The sequence below is a fragment of the Lolium rigidum genome, chromosome 5 (assembly GCF_022539505.1).
Source record: "Lolium rigidum isolate FL_2022 chromosome 5, APGP_CSIRO_Lrig_0.1, whole genome shotgun sequence".
Taxonomy (NCBI): Eukaryota; Viridiplantae; Streptophyta; class Magnoliopsida; order Poales; family Poaceae; genus Lolium; species Lolium rigidum.
Genome location: NC_061512.1, coordinates 31,982,776 through 32,000,373, shown reverse-complemented (window position 1 = coordinate 32,000,373; position 17,598 = coordinate 31,982,776). Strand labels below are relative to the sequence as shown.

Here is a 17,598-nt window from a genome sequence, read left to right as displayed (position 1 = left end):
ACGACGACGCCTGCTGCAGCGATGCCATCGAGGCCGGCTGCTGCGTGGCTGACATAGCCGGCTGCTGTGTCTGCGTGGACGGCTGCGGCCCAACCGGCGACACCTCGTGCCCCGACGGAGACACGGGGAAAGGCTGCGCCAAAGGTAGTGGCGCGTCCCGTCCACCCTCCGGTTCCGTCTGTGTCGAGGTAGAAGACGGATCCGGCACCCCCTGTGGCGTGCGTGGCGAACAAGGCGTAGGAGCAGAAGAAGAAGTCGGCCGAGTCCGTCCCTGCATGCACGTCCGTACCCTGGACGGAGAAGAAGACCGAGAGAGCAAAGGCGGCGAAGCAACTAGGTGAGGAGACTCCGCCTTGGCACGAGCCACAATCTGACGACCTCTGTCCGTCCTCGGTGAATAGTTGAATGGAGTCAGAGCCATCTGCGCAGCCGGCACCGCTGAAGTACCCTGAGCATGTGCCGGTGGATGTCCATCTACCTCCATATTCGCCGTGTCCGGCGCAGCATCCGCTGCAGCATCATCAAATCTCTCCTCCTCAAAACCATGAGAGCCGCCATCATCCCCTGTACCGAATTTTACCATGAAGGAGGGTCTTCGGCGATGGGGGCGGCGCGGCCTGCTGCCTCGCTCATCACCCTATAAGCTGGATTGCCGGAGTCCCCAATCTCTACTATTTCGTAATCTAATCGAGCGCGGTGTTTTAAAGGTCAAGCTATATGTAGCTCTTTATATTTAAAGTGTAAGAAATATATTTTTAAAGTTTTATAAAAAATCAAAACAAAATTATAGAGGTAGCCAATAATGTATACTACAATAGTGTAAAATCTCAGTGTGAACTAGTAATTTATATTCTAGGCTACACAGAATTAATAAAATCCGACAAATTTTATAGCTATTCGCTATAGGATTTATTGCTCTGTGTTGCCTATGATATATATGAAGCAGTCCGTGTTGATACCTGAAGCGGTTGGAGATGTAACCGAATTTTACACCACCTCTTCAAGTATATGATAGTTTTTTACACCTACCATCTGATCAAGATGCTCTAATGAAATACCATCCGTGATTCAGTTACAAATTTTCTCCGTATCAACAGCATTAACGTTAGTTACACTACTTTTTCCAGAAAATCTTAGCACCAGAGCTTGTGAAGGTACGCAGGCCATCCCTCACGGTCACGGGCCAGGCAAGAAACTCGGTGCGGCCCAGATATAGAAAGTGTTAGTCTGTTGTTGTCTCGTGGAGAAGTGGCAGACCAGAGCAGAGAGTGAGGCGGAGCGGCGGCGGGCGGCGGCGGCGGCGGTCGGAGTTAGAGCGTGGCCGCTTGGACTGATGGTTAGCCTTCTCGTCCTTCTCTATCCCGCATAACATCCATCTCGTCCTTGGCCGGAACTTGCAATGCTAGAGCTAGTGTAGACCGCCGGCCGTCAGAACTCAGTCGAGAGCAACGCTATACTGATTTCTGGATCGTGAGAGCGCCGACGGCCGGCCGCCCGGAGGGTCAGTGCTGCCGCTCGCCGTCAGACGACAAGGGGAGGGTTCCGGATCCAGGAAAACCAGGTCGAGGGGAAGAAATGCCGTCGACGGGGTCTCTGGAATCCAGGGCAACCCTTGCGCCCGGCAGCAAGCGGAACAGGCGCGGGACCTCAACCACCGCACCCACGTTGGGGGTGACGACCCGCTCGAGGTCCCAATCGGCAAGGACCAAGCTTGATGGGGCCGGCGAGGCGGATGGGTGCAGGAAAAGGAAGCTTGGTGGGAGAGTATCACCGGAGAGGTCCAAGAAAGGGAAAAGCATCCTCGAGCACAGCCAGGAAAGTCTAAGTTGGATGGACGATGATGATGATGACGATGGCGGCTCATCTGCAGTCAGCTCTCCAATTCGCGTGCCTTACAAGCCCGAGGAAACCAACTGCGACAGCGAGTTAGCCAAGGTTTACAGGCAGTTCTACCAAAAAGTAGGTGTGTGCCCCTCAATCATCTCTCGACATATTTCCAAGTTTCTTTACTCATCATATACCATCTAACCAACAAATGCAACATCCTTGCGATGCTGCATAAATCATATTTTTTTTTTGCATATTGGTGTTTACTTTCTTTGCTAATCATATACTCTTCCGTCCCAAAATGTAAGGCACCTAATGATTAGTCAAAAACCAACATTTTTCTTAAGTTTGACCAAGTTTATATAAAAAAATATAAACATTTACAATACTGAATAATCATCAGTAGATTGACCATAAAGTATATTTTCTTGATATGTCCATTCGGTATTGTAAATGTAAATATTGTTTCCTAAATATTTAGTCAAAGTTAGCAAGGTTTGACTTTTGATCAATCTTTAGACGCCTTACATTTTGGGACGGAGGCGGTGGCGGAGCCAGGACTTCAACCTTGTGTAGTCAATTCAAAACTGTGTAGTCAAAATACATGTATTTATATGAATTTTTCATTATTTTTCACATGATTTCTCCCTTGTATAGCAAAAAACTGTGTAGTCATTTGACTACACAGCTCATGTGTGGCTCCGCCACTGACGGAGGGAGTACCATCTAACCAACTATAGAAAAAAATATTCAAGCCCAAAAATCTAAATTTACACCTACGAATTTACTTTCTGCGTGTTGCTCTGCTTGTAGTTCGGCATAATGAATTGCCCACGCTTTATGCCGATCACCCTCCAAATTTCCTGGTCGATGATTCGACGCTTCTTCACATCCGTGAGCCTGCAAGGAAGATGGTGCTTCGTGCGGCTCAATTTGTCGTTGGGATTTCATCCTCGATTGGTATTATAACATCTTCCCATTTCCTCTATTTTGGACATTGTCGTCAAAAACTTGACGCTACTATATATATATATGTATATGTATGAAATTGCAGATGGTGAGCCGCTAGCACAGTGTTCTGGTTTCTGGATTGATTTCGATAATGAGAGCAGAACTGGTACCGTTGTGACGACGGCACTTCTTATTCGCACAAAGCATCCAACACATGATCCTTGGTTTTGCAAAGACCAGTATGCTTCTGATGCTAAGGTTAGCTGTTTGGTTGATTTCTTTGCTTCTAGTCTAACCTAAGAATGTTCCGCCTTAAGTTGTACTCCCTCTGTACCTAAATATAAGCCATATAGTTTTCTGAGAAAAATTTCAGAATATGTTTACTACGTTGCCCCACTTGTATGGACAACATTTTTAATGATTCGATTATGTTTCCTTAGCTTATGCAAAGTCTTCTATTAGCTCACCTTAATTGCCTAGAGTTAATCTTAGCCAAACATGGTATAATTTTTCCTAAATGTGTGTTTCTTAATTTCCGTGCCAAAAACTATATGGCTTATATTTAGGAACGGAGGGAGTATTAAATAATTCTCTACTATGGTCTCATGTATTGTAGCTACTTGCAAATTTCATGGATTATGTTTACTTGTCTAGAAACTTTTTTACATGTGCCGTCGAGAGGACTGTTATGGTGTGCAGTGCTAGTCATTAACTGACAATTGTTTTTGTAGGTTAATGTCCACTTGCGGGGTTACATCACTGTAGAGGGTGACCTGCTCTACTACCAGAAGCACTACAATCTTGCTTTCTTGAGAATTAGAGTGGAAAAGGATCAATCTGTTCAGTTATCCTTACCCTCTTATAGTGATAATGTGGAATGTGCTCAAGACATTTTTGAGCTTGGAAGAGATAAACATTCCGATTTACTGATAAATCATGGTAGAGTGGAATATTCAAACCCAACCAAGTGTGAGCGGCATCACCATATGTACATTCAAGGGCCACAGCGAGATCGTATGGTATACGTAAATTCCACTCGAAGTTATAGCTAATGTATTTGTAATGCTTTATTTGAATGTATCTTCCAATATTATCTATTCAAATGTTGTAGTATGATAAAGGAGGTCCTGTCGTTGACTTAGACGGGAAGGTTGTGGGAATGATCTGCAATTATTCAAGAGCGTCCTTCATACCTTCATCAATTCTACTCAAGTGCTTTCATCTGTGGAGAAACTTCCGGTATGTTTCCTTAACAGCTCTATTGTATTATCGAGCTGATTCATTCTTATTGCCTGTTTCTTTTGGACCGGTCTGTTTTATCTTTTTTTTTCCTTCTCTTTTCCCATGCTGTTTATTTTCATATTTTACAATTGCTATATTTGAATCCATATATATTTATTTAGCTAAAAGCATGTACAAGTAAGGCTAGGGACATAACCTTGATGAGTCCTAGGTTAACATCTTATATGTTTTACAATGACTATGTTTACTAGATTTCTGTTCAATAACACATAAAAGCAAAAATCATGTACAAGTAGGCTAGGGGTGGAATCTTGGTGAAGCCTAGGTGGAAACAATCAAAGAAGAACCACAACAACCAAGATAGTCAATGATTCATCATCAAATCTTTATGGAGGAAATGGGTGCCAGTGGTTAACACTACTGGCTTTCATGTGTCATCAGTACTCCCTTTATGTCTCATTATCTGCTGTTTTGGAAATTGATGTGGTCTCCAAGATTACACTTTGACCACCACTTTCATAAAATATGCTTCTTTTAATAAAAAAAAACAAGTATATATTATACAAGTATATTTTAAGGTGATGTCATTTTTCTCGATATTGATGGCTGAGTGGCGAGGATTTGAGAAGGACATGTAGTGTGACACATAGAGATCGTATTTATAGCAAAAGACGCACAAAGAAAATTAGGTGGAAATCTATGTTTCCACTTAACTTCCATAATCCTTTTCCATGAATCGCAATCATATTTCTAGGTATGTGAGGTATCAACACTAAGATGTAAAGGACAAAGGTTTTCTGATAACTTTATTGGTGTTGATTTTAAGGAAATTTGTTTCTTATTTGAATATATGGTTATGGCATGCCCTCTTTGAGCTTGTTAGAATGCTATTCATGTCAAATTATTTGATCTAGTATAAAGGAAGTACCCAGAGCTGAGAGCTCCCGCACTGTGCGGGGTCTGGGGAAGGTGTTAGTGGCAAGCCTTACCCTTACGAAGTGCAATGTGAGGAGACCGCGACTCGTTATTTGATCTAGTATGGTATTGACAATTTATAAACATGTTGGGTAGATGATTTTAACCAGAATTGTTTATTTAGAAACACTTATGTGCTCATGTTTACATGTTTGAAATGTATTTAATCTTTCTTCTGCATAGGCGCATCCCTCGTCCGCACCTTGGATTGCAATTTAATGCCATCAGCCTTCTAAACCCTGCTCATGCTGAGCAGATATCGGTAGTGTGCGGGGTTGATGAGGGTCTTGTTGTTCAAGAGGTACATATTGTTTGCCCTTGCTTTCCTGAGTTTGCTTGTTTTGTCGTTCATACTAAGGATTATGTATTGCAATCCAACCTCAGGTGTCTGGAGACTCTGCTGCCGAAAAATGTGGAATCCGAATTGGAGACGTTATTGAATGTATCAATGGTAAAAGTATTCCTACTACTGTGGAGGTTAGTGCATTATGTGCTTATTATTGTTAGGATTAGGTAGAATGAATATATATGATATGTATGTGACATTTGCAATTTAGTGCATTATGTGCATTATGTCTTGCCTTTTCATTTTTTATTCAAACTATGTATCCTTCAGTTCCTATTCAGTTTTGGTGTTCCTATATTGGCCTTCATTGATCTTCTGAAGAAAAAGGCTTATTAACTCTTGTTGATGCTTGCCCTTCCCAATTAACGGTTCATGTGCTTGCATGCCTTGATTTGGGAGGAAAAAGAGGCAACTTAGTGTCTTTGTTTGGAAAAGAAAGATTTACATAGAAAGGCAATGGTTTTCTTCAAGGGAATAGACCAAATAACAGTGGTATTACTTGTGGAAAGCATCTCCTTGTGTTCTGGCTAAACTTGCCAGTTCGTGTGCACTGTTTGCCCCTCTTTAAACTTTGCTAGTTCTCCACTCCGAGAATTACTTCAGCAGTTCATGTGCCTCCTGTTAATTATCATGGCTTTTAAGGCGTCTGGCTAAGGACGTTTGGGCAATAAGGTGCCCTGGCAGTGCCTTGGAAATTTTGCCTGCTTTAGCGTCTTACAGCCTTAAAAACAATGCTAATCGCACACCATCATGATCTATGTGCTGTTTTCCTGGGCAGTGAATGGAAGGAAGCAGAGTCAGTATGGATGACAATCGACCCTGCACGGAGTTTGGTCAGGTGTCGAACCTGCACAACTACTGCAGCAATCTCTACTTCATTTGCATTTGCGCACAACTGAATATTTTGCCCTATTGTGGGCATCACATTTCCTTCATGATTCCTTGCAACCATCTCCACACTTCCCTGACCCGTGGCTTCAACAAAGGACCTTTCCATGACCCTAGGAACTCAGTCTGTTGTTTCATCTGCCATGTTACCTCCCACATACAGTGGTTGTTTCCCTTTTCTATCGCTGCTCTTCTGATTTGTGACAATCTAGATAGATGCTTTCCAGTTAACTCTGCAGAAAAAGGACTAAGGATGACACTGAAGACTCAACTTTTGTTATGGATAATATCATTCTCCAACTCCAAGTCCCATGATCTCCAAATCGTCATTGTTATTTTGCATCTCGTCTCTTCAGTGACAAATGCAAGGAGTGAGCACGCCTGGTAGCAGTTTCCTGAAGGTTTCCTCTGAGGGCAAGCTCCCACGCTTCTTTTTTTGCGTAATTCAGATAGAAGGCCCAGGGCTTTGGTGCACCAAATGGTAGCATGATGGGCAACCTCTGGACCTCGACCAGAAATATAAAATTTTCTCCAGTTCTAGTGTTAAATGAGATCTATTTGAAACAGAGCATCTTGTATTTTGCCATCACACAATTCTCTTCATAAGGACATGTTCATATACTCATTGACTTTGTGCACAAAGAGTGCTAGCAGCTGATTGGGGTTCACATCAGGGTTTTCGGTGTACAGCACCTTGAAGAAATCTGAAACCATCAATTCGGATGTTTGTGCATTGTCCACCCAATTCCCATCTGCATATTTCAGTTTCTTTATTCTATCTTTCTTTTCATGCCAGCTTGCCTTCATATGGAAATACTTGCTGCTCTTGTCTTCAACATCACCTGCAACTTTCTTGATATCGTTTGCTTGAAATAATGACATTTCACTCATGTTTTATTCTTGTGCCAACTCACACTTAATATTGTGTCCGACTGTGAAATGTCATCTATTTTCAAATGAATGGAGTATTATTTTGTGTTATTCTTCCCTTTAATTTCTTGCTGCTGTTTATCAGTTGGAAAACATGCTGCTGAGCATAATCGAGAAGAGTGGAGATGGCCTTAATTCTGATCTGGATTTGAAGGTAAACTTACTTTTTTATTTTAATAGTGATTTAATTTATCTGTGTCGTTCGTGTTTTTATATTAAACCATGATTAGCACAATGTTGTCACTGAGAAATATGTCTCGTTGGCTTTACAGATTCAGGTATACTGCACGCGTAGGAATGTTAGGAGAGTCAAAGTATTAACTGTGAATGTATCTGACGACGGTGAATATTGTGTACCATATTGTATGCCACTACCAGGTATACATCTTTTCTCAGCCAAGTCTTATTTAAAGATGATCCATATTTTCTGTTCCATGTTTCAAGTACGGAGTATATAAATTTCTCCATGGGTATAGTATAATTTGGGACCAAAAAAGTAGGAGTATGTATGTACAATAGATATGTATACACAAAAATATTTAAATATGTTAGATTATCAGAAAAACAGACATAGTTAAGCACGTCAGCCTGCTCTCCCTTGTCCATTCCCTGCTCCCAAAGCTTCAAGCAAGCAGCAGTGGCCAGTGGGTCATCTGCAGACCAGTGGGGCGTGCCACAGCGACCACAGTACTCCTTTATCCTCTTACCTCCCTTGCTCTTCTTGCTATAAGAAATTGAGGCACACAATGCGGCAGCGATAGTTGGAGACACAGCCTCTGATCTTCTCGAAAGTATGATTACTCAGACGGAAGCAGCTTATCGAGTAATTAACTAAGCTGGAGCGACAGATTTTAGCAACACATCTCTTCTGCCAGAACTCAATTTCTTCTTCATCAGGAAGTCAGGTTCCTTTATTCTTGAAGGCAGTCCTCCTTTGTCTAGCTATCCAAAGCCGTCGGAAGGCCCAGATCCTTATTTTAGCACCTAATCACAATTAGCACCGAAAAAGATTGCAGACTTATTTATGTGAACAAACTGGTCCTATTCCTATTGTATTCCTCCATTACTCAGCTGGGGAATTCCATGGGCATGAATGACAATACGAACTCACTTGGACAAACAAATACTGCAGACCCTCGTATTTCAACATGCAGGACAAACCATTATCACGTAAAGAAATAAGTAGGGCTAAATGGCTTGTTGTCCATTAGCAGTTCCATCAGTTCTGACCTTGCCATATTCCTCGAGTGGGGTGAGGAACTCTTAGAGCCCATTAAGTTCTGAGGCTCTGACAGAACGAACGCACTCCATGATTTGTGCTATCGTGTTATGGCAGAACCCATCTTTGTCATTAATTACTCAAGATAATCCCATTCAAGCAAATTATATGCTTTGGTCTTATAAAATCTTGATAGCTCAAGCTCCAGATATGCCCTTCTTTCTTTCCAGATAGTGGATACATCAGTAAGCCATGAGAACGTTGTCGGTATTAACCTGCTGGGCACTAATGCACTCTGTTCGTCAATTAATATCATCCAGAACCATCCGGTCTATTTGTATGAGTTTTCTAACAGGTCTTACATATTACATTGCACAAAGAAATTGGCTGAAATTGAGTAAGAGACAGAGGATTTTTTTATCTTCGGGATGAGGACCAACACTGCCCTATCACCTATTGTGGCACCAGAACAGCATTTAGAAAGCCAAGAACTTCCTTAGTGATGGTGTCACCAATTAGGTACCAATGCTTTTGGTAAAACCTGTTGTTTAAAACCGTTAATTCCCAGGATTGTTGGGGGCCATCATAAACAGAATATTTTTCACCTCTTCTGCTGAGAACAGAGGACACAGAAAGGCATTCATATCATCTATGACTTTTCTCGAGATGCACTGGATCACCAACTGTGGATCGAGATCAGCTTGGAAAAAGGTTGCTGTAGAAATAAGTAGGCATAGCTTGCAGATTTTCTTGAGCAGTTGCCAAACTATATATCATCCTCCTACACCTAGAAACAGTGTGTATGCAAAACTGCATTTTTATGTGTGATTGACTTCATTTACGTGGATACAAAATACTTGCCCTGTTTTTTGATCTTTGCAACACATTTGCTTTAACTCTGTTTTATTTATTTGTGTAGCTGGGTGTGTGGTCACTCGACCCAGGAACTCACCTCACCGAGTGAGCCCAGGCAAGTTACAATTGCTTTGTTTGCATCTCTATTCTGTTGTGAAGTATGTATGCCGTCCTGTGATGTTTGTACAATAAATAGAAATGAGCACATGTTTAAAATAACAAAAATAGATTGTTTTGTCTAATTTCTGTGCTTGTCAAATGCCTAGTCTTTTGGGAGACACTCAAATTAGTAGTCTTTCCTATTGTGCTTCAGATATTCCCTAGATTACGATTATATGGTCCAAAAAAGAAAATAACGGTGACATATTAGGCGAAAATGGCACCTGGTGCAAATTAAAGGCTATGTGGATGTGTGAAATATGAGTATATTGGATTTTAAATGCTATTATGCGCAAACACTCTCCTATATGCTTTTGAGAATTCTAAACCTTCGAATGCGATTTCAAAAAACACTTACATGTTGAATATTTTGTATGGAGTACCACACAAAAGAGTACTAGAGTATTATTGTGCTCTCCCTAATACTGATCTCGGCATGAGAGGAACGTGTCTTCTTGATCTTGATATGTACTACTCCCTCAAGTAACAAATTTGGTTTTTAACTCAGACATGGGACTTAGAGCATCCCCACTCGTTGGCGCTCCCCACGCCCAAATCCGGACGAAACTACCGCCGGATTGGACGAAATTAAGTCGTGGGGAGTACCATATTTCCAGTCGTCCACCCGGAGTTCGGCGGATAGAGTTTAAATTCAAACAAATCGCCGTCCCGCGCTACAAGTACGGGCAGTTGATCGGCAAAAGGAGCAAAAGGATCAGCCACGGATCGGCGATCGGAGGGAAATTACACGGAGACGAGGCTCGTCGGCGGTCCCGGCCGGCACGGCGGTGTCCGACGGACCAGCTTCCTCACACGCCGAAGCGGCTGCGGCGGGCGACGATGAAGCGGCGGCGGCGGTGGACGTCGAAGCAGCCGCGGTCGACGAGGTAGATGGTGAGGTAGACGAGGTAGGAGCCGGCGGAGATGACGTAGTGGCTCGGAGGATGTCGTTGCGGTGGCCCTGGTACCAATTCCTCGTCTCCTCGTCCATCATTTCCATGTCGCCGCCGCCCATGAGGAACGCCAAGTCTGTGTTCCTCTTCTTCGCCGCCACCGTCGTCTTCGGCCAGGGCGATCCGGGCGCCTTGGTTGGCGAGCATCTCCCGCCACCTGCCGTCGAACTTGTCGTTCCTCCCGTCGGCGTGCGATCTCAAGTCGGCCCGGCACTTGTCGATCGACGCCTGCATCCCGTCGGCGGGATTGTCCGTCCGTTTGAGCTCTTTCTCGCTTCTTCCGGCCGAGCTCGTGGCGCCCTTCCGCCGCGCAAGCCGGCGGAGCGTCGGGGTTGTACTCGCTCGGTCTTGCTTTTCGAGAGGGACGTGCGAACTTCCTTCCACTTCTCGCACTTCTCGAGGCGGGCGTAGACGTTGAGGAACTTGAACCGCAGGCCGGTGTCGTCCGTGTACATGTCCAAAGCTCGGCGCAGTCGGGGAAAAAAGAGCACGGCGATACGGGTCGGCTAACGACGATGTACCTCGGTGGTGTAGGGGCGGCGGATCATACCCTTTGCTCCATGTCGTGGCCGCTGATCGGCCGTTTGTCGATCTCCTCCTGTACGCCGTGCCATTTGCTGCACGCCATCTGCATGATCCCCCAATGGGTGGCCATTGCCTTGTCTCCCCGGTACACGTTCATGTTCGTCTTGTTGAAGTAGGGATCGACGAGCTTGCGTTCCTCGTACGCTTGCCTCACTCGAAACCAGTATGTGTCGAACGACTGATTGGCCCCGATTATGCCGTTCGTGGACACGGTCATCCAAGCTTCGGCGAGGCACTCCTCTTCCTTCGGCGTCCATTTGATACGCGGTTCGGCAGGTGGCGAGTCCTTCTTCCTCTTCTTCTTCCCCTTCGACGGAGTTGGCGCCGGCTTCGGTTGGCTCTTCTTCTTCCTCGCCTTCTTCTTCGACGGCTTGGCTTCCGTCGGCAACATCCTCCCGATGCTCCTTGCGCGCCGCCACGGCCGCCGTCGCCCTCGTCTCCTCTTGCGTGAAGAACCCCGGGCACGCAGCGGCGGCGGTCATGAAGAACCCCGGGCTCGCGGCGGCGGCGGCGGAGCCGGAGGTGATCATCTCGTGGATCTCCTCTTCGTTCGGCGCCGCCATCGCACCGAACGCGAGCGGCCCTCGTCGCGGGGCCGGCGAGGTGCCCTCGAACAGGCCGCCGCCGACGCCGACGTCAAGCTCGGGCGGCGACGGTGTGGGCTTGGACGGTTGGACGTAGGCGCCCTCTTGGAACACGGCGGTCGGCGACGGCGAGTACAGCAAGGCGAGAAGGAAGACGGGGAACTTGTTGTACCTTGCGTCGGCCATTGGCCGGGGAACACGCCGCCGCTATAGGCCATGCTGATTAACCTCAAGTGTTCGTCTTGGGCCGCCTCCGCCCTGGCGCTTGTTTCCACGTCGCGCCGTTTCTCGTCCGCCGCCCACTCGGCGTTCGACATGCCCGGCGGCTTCGTCTTCTTCTTCCGCATCTTCCTCGCCGGCGCCTTCGGCGGCATTGTGGTGGACGAGAAGACGAGGAGGAGAGTGGTGGTGGACGAGAAGACGCCGCCGAGAACTGGAGCTGGAAGACGAGGAGATTGGGGGATTTCGGCGGGAGAGAATGGGGATATGCAAGCAAATTGGAGGGAATGGGGAAATGCAAGCAAATTGGAGGGAAAATCACAGGATTTGGTTTTCCAGTCGCCGACTACGCGGGTCCACACGCCGTTTCGCGCGCTTTCGTTTCGTCCGGAGTCCCCGAGCGCGCCCCGGGGGGCCGGGGTTGGCGTGGGCTCGCCGGATGGATTAAGGGCCAAATCCGGACGAAAACGAGGAACCGGGGGCGCGACTGGGCCGAATTTCGCCGTCCGGATGGAAAAAACGTCGCTCGGGGGCCTCGTCGGGGGGACGAGTGGAGATGCTCTTACATTGTGCGCTCTTTCTATGGCAACATAATGTGTACTTTTTTCTCCTTAACAGGTCAGAATTCTGTTACGCCAAATGAGGAGTTGAGCACAAGGAGGAAGGAGAGGAGGTAGCAGCTCATTTTAACGGATAGTTGGAACGAAACTACTAGTGGGTCCTGTACAATGGATGGGTCTGTACTCTGTAGGTGCGCTTTCATTTAGCGTTTTGTAATGGATATGAAGGAAGCACTAAGAATGGAAGCTCCCGGGTACTCTACGGACGACGAAGCCCGCTGAGGCCATCAGACAATAATTCAACCACGGTGCCATGGCTGGTCTAGGTGTCCCCTTGCGATCTGTGCCTAGCTTCGTTTAATTACATCAACTCCGCTTGCCTAGCTTTGGTAGATTTTCAAAAACGAAAATTCAATGTTAATCCCTTGACGAACATGCCACCTGTAGAAGTGATTTGGTGCAACGATGAGTTGTATTGATCGTGCACAAGACACATATATAGGTACAGGGGTGTGACCGGGTCTAGTCTCTACGTGAATACAAAGGGAGAGAGATGCTACAGGTGCAACATACAAAACCGAGAGATACACCGCGGAGACATTGTCGTAGTAGACAATCGTGAAGCTCTCAAAAGTCGAGGTAGGAAGGCCTTTCGTCATCACATCGGCGAACTGCTGATCGGTGGGAACGTGTAGAACACGAACACGACCAAGGGCGACGTGCTCCCGGACGAAGTGAATGTCGAGCTCGATATGCTTCGTCCTGCGATGATGTACGGGATTAGCCGAGAGATACACCGCGGAGACATTGTCGTAGTAGACAATCGTGGCCTTCGGAACCGGGCAGTGGAGCTCCTGTAGAAGCTGTCGTAGCCAGGAACACTCAGCAACGGCATTAGCCACAGCCCTGTACTCAGCCTCGGCGCTCGAGCGTGAAACCGTGGGTTGTCGCTTAGACGACCACGATATCAGGGAGGGACCAAGGTAGACGCAGTAGCCGGAGGTAGAGCGACGCGTGTCAGGACACCCAGCCCAGTCGGCGTCGGAGTAGGCGACAAGGCTGGTATCGGAAGAGGCCGTCAGGGTGAGTCCCATGGACATGGTGCCACGGATGTAGCGGAGGATCCGTTTTACCAGTGCCCAATGAGTGTCACGCGGAGCGTGCATGTGAAGGCACACCGCCGAACAGCCGTATCGAAGGTCCGGCCTCGTCAAGGTGAGGTACCGAAGACCACCAACGACGGAGCGATAGAAGGCAGCATCGGACGCCGGAGAGCCCTCAACGGCGGATACCTTGGCCTTCGTGTCGACAGGCGTGGAAGCGGGCTTGCGGTTAAGCATGCCGGCGCGCTCCAGCTGCTCATGCGCATACGTCTGCCGATGCAAGAAGAACCCGGTGGCGGTGCGGACGACCTCAATGCCGAGGAAGTAGTGGAGGGCCCCCAAGTCCTTGAGGGCGAACTCGGCGCCGTGCCGAGCCGTGATCTGCCGCGAGAAGAGCCGTCGAGGAAGCGATCGGGATGATGTCGTCGACATACGGAAGGAGGTATGCGGACATGCGGTGGTGGCACCTCGGTGGTACACGAACGGGGAGGCGTCGGACCGTGTAGACCGAAACCCTCGCTGTCGAAGAAAGCCCGCCATCCGCCGGTACCAAGCTCGAGGAGCCCGCTTGAGCCCATATAGAGAACGGGAGAGCAGGCACACATGGTCCGGGAAGGCGGGATCGACGAAACCGGTAGGGCTGCCGACGGAACACTTGGTCGGTGAGATGCCCGTGCAAGAATGCATTGGACACATCGAGCCGGTGAACCGGCCAAGCTCGAGAGGCCGCAAGCCGAAGAACGGCGCTGACTCGTGCCCGGTTTGACAACCGGGGCGAAGGTGTCGGTGAAGTCCACGCCGGCACGCCGATGAAAGCCGCGTACCACCCGAGCGCGCCTTATGGCGCTCAAGAGAACCATCCGGGTGAGTCTTGTGCCGAAAGACCCATTTGCCGGAGATGACATTGGCATGAGGGGGTCGGGGCACAAGCCGCCATGTGCGGTTGCGCCGGGAGAGCATCGAACTCTTCGCGCATAACAGCAAGCCAGTGCGGATCACGAAGGGCGGCGCAGGCGGAGGAGGGCAGTGGAGACGGCACCAACGTAGAGGTAGCATACGCATACGCGGGGTCGGTGTAGCGCGGGTTCGGACGACGAGTCCCGGTCCGAGCACGGGTGAGCACACCATCGAGGGGTGCAGCTGCATGGGGCGAGGGCGCAGTCGGGGCCGCAGGGGGCGCGGGCGCAGCCGGGGCCGCAAGGGGCGCGGGCGCAGCCGGCGCTGCAGGAGACGCGGGCGCAGCCGGCGTTGCAGGAGACGCGGGCGCTACAGGGGGCGCGGGCGCAGCCAGTGTCCCGACGCTGCCGTGAGGTGGAACCTGCTGAAACGGAAACACAAGCTCATCAAAGTAAACGTGTCGGGAGGTGTAAACCCGACGGGTGATACGTCTCCAACGTATCGAAAATTTCTTATGTTCCATGCCACATTATTGATGATATCTACATGTTTTATACATACTTTATGTCATATTTACGCATTTTCCGGCACTAACCTATTAACGAGATGCCGAAGAGCCGATTCTTGTTTCTGTCGTTTTTTGGTTTCAGAAATCCTAGTAAGGAAATATTCTCGGAATTGGACGAAATCAACGCCCAGGGACCTATTTTCACACGAAGCTTCCAGAAGTCCGAGGGAGAGACAAAGTGGGGCCACGAGGCGCCGCCACACTAGGGCGGCGTGGCCCAGGGGGGGGCCGCGCGGCCCTAGCGTGTGGGGCCCCCGTGACGCCTCCTGACATGCCCTTCCGCCTACTTATGGTCTTCGTCGCGAAACCCCTAGTACCGAGAGCCACGATACGGAAAACCTTCCAGAGACGCCGCCGCCGCCAATCCCATCTCGGGGGATTCAGGAGATCGCCTCCGGCACCCTACCGGAGAGGGGAATCATCTCCCGGAGGACTCTTCACCGCCATGGTCGCCTCCGGAGTGATGTGTGAGTAGTTCACCCCTGGACTATGGGTCCATAGCAGTAGCTAGATGGTCGTCTTCTCCTAATTGTGCTTCATTGTCGGATCTTGTGAGCTGCCTAACATGATCAAGATCATCTATCTGTAATGCTATATGTTGTGTTTGTTGGGATCCGATGGATAGAGAATGCTATGCTATGTTGATTATCAATCTATTACCTATGTGTTGTTTATGATCTTGCATGCTCTCCGTTATTAGTAGAGGCTCGGCCAAGTTTTTACTCTTAACTCCAAGAGGGAGTATTTATGCTCGATAGTGGGTTCATGCCTCCATTAAATGCGGGACGAGTGATGGAAAGTTCTAAGGTTGTGGATGTGCTGTTGCCACTAGGGATAAAACATTGATGCTATGTCCGAGGATGTGGTTATTGATTACATTACGCACCATACTTAATGCAATTGTCTGTTGTTTTCAACTTAATACTGGAAGGGGTTCGGATGATAACCTGAAGGTGGACTTTTTAGGCATAGATGCATGCTGGATAGCGGTCTATGTACTTTGTCGTAATGCCCAATTAAATCTCATAATACTCATCATATCATGTATGTGCATTGTCATGCCCTCTCTATTTGTCAATTGCGCAACTGTAATTTGTTCACCCAACATGCTATTTATCTTATGGGAGAGACACCACTAGTGAACTGTGGACCCCGGTCCATTCTTTTAATCGAATACAATCTATTGCAATACTCGTTCTCATCGTTTTCCGCAAACAATCATCATCCACACTATACATCTAATCCTTTGTTACAGACAAGCCGGTGAGATTGAAAACTTCACTCGTTACGTTGGGGCAAAGTACTTTGGTTGTGTTGTGCAGGTTCCACGTTGCCGCCGGAATCCCTGGTGTTGCGCCGCACTACATCTCGCCGCCATCAACCTTCAACGTGCTTCTTGGCTCCTACTGGTTCGATAAACCTTGGTTTCTTACTGAGGAAAAACTTGCCGCTGTACGCATCACACCTTCCTCTTGGGGTTCCCAACGGTCGCGTGTTATACGCGTATCAAGACTGTTTTCTGGCATCGTTGCCGGGGAGATCAAGACACGCTGCAAGGGGAGTCTCCATTTCCAATCTCTTTACTTTGTTTTTGTCTTGCTTTACTTTTATTTACTACTTTGTTTGCAATCTCTATATTAAAAACACAAAAAAATTAGTTACTTGCATTTACTTTATTTGCTTTTTGTTTGTTTCATCATGTTTCCTCCTAAGTTTATTCTTAAAAATGTACCGGTAGGCCGAGGGTCTATCCTTGGGAAAGATAATATAGAAGATTTTTTCACTCATATTAGTACGGTTTAAGATTTTGAAGATAGACACCTGGTAGAACTTGCTCCTACTTATGAAATTGCTGTTGCTTCTTTAGTACACGCGTTAGAAGCTAGATTTGTTAATCTCAATCCCGTAATTCAACATATGTTTCTTACACTCAGTGATATGGAAGAAGGAGAAAAGAAAGATTTTGTATTAGAAACCCTTCTTAAAGAATTTGGGGGAATAGCAAGAGAAGCTAGAAAAGTCTTCATTAAATATAATATGCTAGGCTCTTATACCAACTTTGCCAATACTCTTGAAAAAATGGAAAAAGATAGACAAAAGTATACTAATCAAGTTAATTATGAGGGGGATATTAAAACATCAATACCTTGCAAGCTCTTAGGAATGTGCGAGGCAATAGAAAATAACTATGCTTGGCTTGTTCCCGAAAATTTGTTTGATGAAAATAGCAAGCCTAAGACTAATGAAAAGGGAGCCTCTGAAACTTACATAGATAAGATACAATGCATAGTTGAGAAAACTCCAAACCCCGATGTTGATACTTCGTCTCTTGATAATACTTGATACACACTTTCTGCGCCTAGCTGAAAGGCGTTAAAGAAAAGCGCTTATGGGAGACAACCCATGTTTTTACTACTGCACCTTTATTTTATATTTGAGTCTTGGAAGTTGTTACTACTGTAGCAACCTCTCCTTATCTTAGTTTTGTTGCATTGTTGTGCCAAGTAAAGTCGTTGATAGTAAGGTTCATACTAGATTTGGATTACTGCGCAGAAACAGATTTCTTTGCTGTCACGAATCTGGCCCTAATTCTCTGTAGGTAACTCAAAAAATTATGCCAATTTACGTAAGTGATCCTCAGATATGTACGCATCTTTCATTCAATTTGAGAATTTTCATTTGAGCAAGTCTGGTGCCTCAATAAAATTCGTCTTTACGAACTCGTTCGTTTTGACAG

The 17,598-nt window shown here is 47.0% G+C and overlaps 1 protein-coding gene across 1 annotated transcript; it reads left to right on the top strand.

Moving 5' to 3' along the window:
• Window positions 1–1,327: 1,327 nt before the first annotated feature.
• On the top strand, window positions 1,328–12,466 carry LOC124654681. Its single transcript, XM_047193678.1, has 11 exons — window positions 1,328–1,963; window positions 2,641–2,787; window positions 2,882–3,036; window positions 3,510–3,797; window positions 3,890–4,017; window positions 5,179–5,296; window positions 5,380–5,472; window positions 7,245–7,313; window positions 7,432–7,537; window positions 9,298–9,348; window positions 12,352–12,466. The coding sequence occupies exons 1-11, from the start codon at window positions 1,576–1,578 to the stop codon at window positions 12,408–12,410; spliced, it is 1,602 nt and encodes a 533-aa protein (XP_047049634.1). The 5' UTR covers window positions 1,328–1,575; the 3' UTR covers window positions 12,411–12,466.
• The last annotated feature ends 5,132 nt before the right edge of the window (window positions 12,467–17,598 follow it).

Bases quoted from the DNA above. Each gene is read 5' to 3' on its own strand.
- LOC124654681 (XM_047193678.1), top strand. From the start codon at position 1,576: ATGCCGTCGACGGGGTCTCTGGAATCCAGGGCAACCCTTGCGCCCGGC. The intron at 2,788-2,881 runs GTATTATAACAT...ATGAAATTGCAG, and splicing joins TGGGATTTCATCCTCGATTG to ATGGTGAGCCGCTAGCACAG. The intron at 9,349-12,351 runs GCAAGTTACAAT...TCTCCTTAACAG, and splicing joins ACCTCACCGAGTGAGCCCAG to GTCAGAATTCTGTTACGCCA.